Source organism: Bidens hawaiensis, unplaced genomic scaffold (assembly GCF_021521415.1).
Source record: "Bidens hawaiensis isolate Kalapana, Puna unplaced genomic scaffold, B.hawaiensis_p1.1 tig00010199_1, whole genome shotgun sequence".
Taxonomy (NCBI): domain Eukaryota; kingdom Viridiplantae; phylum Streptophyta; class Magnoliopsida; order Asterales; family Asteraceae; genus Bidens; species Bidens hawaiensis.
This window is the reverse complement of record NW_027491774.1, coordinates 9505-13745: the sequence shown is the minus strand read 5'-3', so window position 1 is coordinate 13745 and position 4241 is coordinate 9505. Positions and strand designations below refer to the sequence as shown.

Here is a 4241-nt window from a genome sequence, read left to right as displayed (position 1 = left end):
TATTTATATTAAAAAAATATGTATATTCAATGTTTTAACACAATTTACATAACCACTAGTTTGATCAAGTGGTAAAGATGTATGATATCTAACCAAAAAGTTGTGGATTCTAGTCTTATTGGACAATTTTAAGCTTATTTTTATACAAAAGTTTTTTACACAGCTCAAATCATAATCAAGTAAACTCATTTAAAACTAAATTGTTTAAACCCAACAAAATGTTTCTTTTTACTTAAGGCCCCAAAAAAATTTCGTCTTTGGCCCAAAAAAAATTCGCCTTCTCAGAGCCGGCCCTGGGTTTTTACCGGAACTGAAGATAACTATGAGGCGTTTAAGGACTCCATATGGCTGGGTTGGGCCAGCTGACGGTGGCATTTTGCCATTGGGTCACCCCATAAATAATATCTAGGAATTTAAAATCTTTGTTTACCGATGGTTTATTCGTGCGCGATACATCGTGAATCCAAAAGTTTTAGCCATTCCAACAAACATTTTGGGATTTAAAATTTGTTCGAATCGGATCCTTTCTATTTCTAGAAGATATACTTACGAAGTCGTTCGACTGCTAAAAAAATAACAAAAAAAAACTTAATAACGACTTTTTAAGTCAACTTCAAAGAATCTTATCTTAATTAAACATGATAAAGTATTAAAGTTTAAAATCTTGAAGTTTATTAAAAATAAAAATAAAAAAACTCCCATTTAGGAATTAGGATAAACATTGTATATAATAAAAAAAATAAAATCAAGTTGTTATATAATATATTCATTCATATCCAGCAAGAATAATAATAATATTCTCCATGGAGAATGGAGATATCGCCATTGAGCTTTGACTTTGTCTTCAGCTCATGGCTTCCTTTCTTCTCTATACTCGTTCATACATATACATACATGAATAATAATATTATTATTAATTAATAATAATATTCTTCAATGAGGTCAGATCTCTTTCTTTCTTTCTTTCTTTCTTTCTTCTTCTTCTTCATTCTTCCCAGAATCTAATTAACCCCCAATTCAATTTCATCAATTTCATTCACAATATTCTTGATATTATTAATCAAACACAAACCCACTTTTCTTTTTATTATTATTATTATTCCTATAATTTCTGAGCTATTCCCTTCCAATTATTGGTTTATTTTTTTGCTATCAACTTGGTTGGTAATTAGCCTTATTATTATTAATTTGGGGGTTTATTGATTGATTCCATGGCTGATATGGGTTTTGAATCTTTTGATGATTGGTTGAATCTTGATGTGGTTAATAAGCTGCCTATTGATCCATTTGAGATGAATATTAATAATAATAATAATAATAATAATAATAATAATAATATTACTGGTGGGTGTACAATGATTAGAGGCTGGATTCAAGAGGCTGATGATATTGGGTTTATTAATATTAGTGATGAGAAATTTGATGATAAAAATCGGCTCTTTTTGTTCGACGAGTTGTCGAAAAAAGCCTTGCATACCATCAAGAAACATGATGATGATATTGGGCATATTAATATTAGTGAAAGATCTATTGGGGATGAAAAGTTTGATGATAAAAATGGGTTCTTTTTGTTCGACGAGTTGTCAAAAAAAATCTTGCATCCAATCAAGAAACTTGTTGATGATGTTCATGATGATGTTCATGATGATGTTGGTGATATTGGGTATATCAAGATTAGTGATAAAAATGGTTTCTTTTTGTTAGACGAGTTGTCGGGAAACGTCTTGCAACCAATCAAGAAACACAATGATGATGGTGAAGGTGTCGGTGCGCCTCATGATGCTTTGTTTTTAGCTCTAGGTCATTTGGGAATAAGGGATTTGTTATCGGTTGAGCGTGTTTGTAAATCGTTTCGTGATGGTGTTCGTGACGATCCGTTGCTATGGAGGAATATAAACATTGATCAACCGGTTGGTGAATCGTTTCAAGATGACTCGCTTTTAAGGATTACAGATAGGGCAAATGGTAGTCTGCAGTCTTTGAGTCTGTTCAGGTGTTTAAAGATTACGGATTCGGGCCTCAAGAATGTTTTCCAGAAAAATTTAGGGTTGATGAAGGTTAGTATTTCGGATCATTTTTATATGTTTATATTTGTGTGTGTTTTTTTTTAAATTATTTAGGGCGTAATTCGCTTCATTTAGCAAGCACGAAACGTTATCATCCAAATGTAGATTAAATTTCCTTATATGCCTATACCCGTATTATCTATTACTTTATGCATTTATAACTGGTTTTGACGAATGTTATCGTTTTTTAGTAAATAAATCTAGGGTTGTTCGTTATTAGGTTAGGAACCAATTAAATCGAAAAACGAATTCTTATTCATTTGTGCAATATTTAAATTTTCTTTATTCGGTTTAACCGAATAACCAAATACCCATTTTTATAGTTTTTAAGTTTTATATACTTATAGTCACAACTATTTATGAGTTTTATACATTTATTTTTGTTTTGATTTTAAACTCTTGGTTTTAAGTCCTAGGATATGTTAATAACGCAAGCGTTGTTTGAAATTGTCATTCTTGAAACATAAACAAAAACCAAAAGCTTTGCCAAAAATTTTATTCACTCAAAATCGGTTATTTAACCGTAACCGAACCTAATATTATTCCGTTACTCAGTTCAGTTAAAACATTTTTCGCATTCGGTTAGACTCAGTTTTCAGTTACAACTGAATCTAGGGGTGTGCACAAAACCGAAAACACCGAACCGAAACCGATAAAACCATAAAAACCTAACCGAATAACCAAACCAAACCGAATTAGAAACCGACGGTTCGGTTTTGAACTTCAGCAAAAACCGAAATATTGGTTTTGGTTCGGTTTTGTATTTTGTTAAGAACCGAAATAACCATAATATCTTAACTGTAACCATTAAAACAAAATCTACCGATTATTATTTTAGTTTTAACATATGGTTAATAACTAATAATACTAGTACTTTTCATTTTTATTTTGATTTTTAATTTTAAATGCATCTTTTATTAGTTTTTAATATTTAAAGTTCAGGTGTTCAATATTCTATTAATCATTAGTTTAAAGAAAAAAAATATCATGCCCAATTTCAATATCTTGGGTCATGTTTTTTTGCCCCAAAATGTTTTGGCTCGATTAACAAAACCAAAAAAACCGCATCCAAAACCAAACCAGACCCAAAAACCAAAAACCGAAACCGAACGGTTTTAAAAAATCATAAAACCGAAACTTTGTTTTTTGGTTCGGTTTTAGTCAAAAATCGCACCGAACCCCTAAAAAAATCTATATTCATCGTTTTGATATTTTTTAAACGCTTTTTGATGCAGCTAAACGTGGTGGGGTGTAACGGGCTAAGTATGGAAGGTCTGTTAACCAACATGAAGTCTTTCGGTGGAAGTAAGATCAAACGGTTAAGAATAGGCGGGCTGCATAGTATAACAACAGAACAATTTCAAGAATTATCTGAACTATTATCCTTAAACAACCAAAATAACCTCGGTCCACCTAAACCGCGGTTCTTTAACGGCGGTCAGTTATATCTTTCATTATCCGATAACCGTCCACTCGACATAGAATCATGCCCAAAATGCCAACAAATCAGACAAGTTTATGATTGTCCGGCAGCTGGTTGTGGCGGGAAGCGTAATAACTGCAGGGCGTGTACTTTATGCATACCTCGGTGTACTAGTTGCGGGTGCTGTTTTAACGAGCGGGATTACGTCGAGACGTTTTGTTTGGATTTACTTTGTTTGGATTGCTTGACTCGGTTTTTGAGGTTTCCGGACTGTGAAGACGACGAGGATATTAGTATCCGCGGGTTTGTTCAACAAGCAAGTTATCATTTTTATCTTTATGGGTAGTGTGTGAAAACTAGACACTTATGTAATAGTGTCAGTTAAAATTTGTTGGTTGGTTTTTGATGAAAACATATAAGTTGGCAAACCATATATGGGTAGATGCTTAAAAAGGTTGTTAAGAAACTGGGATGTTCTTGAAAAGAAGACATATATTATTATTATATATATATATGTTTAAGTATGTTTTAAATAAACTTTGGTTGGTTGTATTTGTGGGTGTTGCTCTTCACCTTTATTTCTCATACATGTCCATGTTGATTTACTATGGTTTTACCGGAAGCAGTCTCTCTATTTCTACGGGGTAGAGGTAAGGTTGTATACATCTTACCCTTCTCAGACACTACCATAGTTTTGCTATTGGTGGGATATACTGAGTACGATGATGATGTCCATGTTGATTTAAAAGTAG

At 32.4% G+C, this 4241-nt stretch overlaps 1 protein-coding gene across 2 annotated transcripts; it reads left to right on the top strand.

Moving 5' to 3' along the window:
- Positions 1–1180: 1180 nt before the first annotated feature.
- Positions 1181–3971, top strand: LOC143534561 (F-box protein SKIP14-like). 2 transcript variants are annotated; one of them, XM_077029021.1, is made up of 3 exons: positions 1181–1616; positions 1674–2057; positions 3302–3971. In XM_077029021.1, the coding sequence occupies exons 1-3, from the start codon at positions 1212–1214 to the stop codon at positions 3833–3835; spliced, it is 1323 nt and encodes a 440-aa protein (XP_076885136.1). In that variant the 5' UTR covers positions 1181–1211; the 3' UTR covers positions 3836–3971. The 2 variants fall into 2 exon arrangements, with proteins under 2 accessions (XP_076885136.1, XP_076885135.1); XM_077029020.1 differs by having other exon boundaries at positions 1181–2057.
- Positions 3972–4241: the final 270 nt, after the last annotated feature.

Excerpts from the sequence above, each read along its gene's own strand:
- LOC143534561 (XM_077029020.1), top strand. The coding sequence starts at position 1,212 with ATGGCTGATATGGGTTTTGAATCTTTTGATGATTGGTTGAATCTTGAT. Across the intron at positions 2,058-3,301 it reads AAAATTTAGGGTTGATGAAG|CTAAACGTGGTGGGGTGTAA; the intron begins GTTAGTATTTCG and ends TTTTTGATGCAG.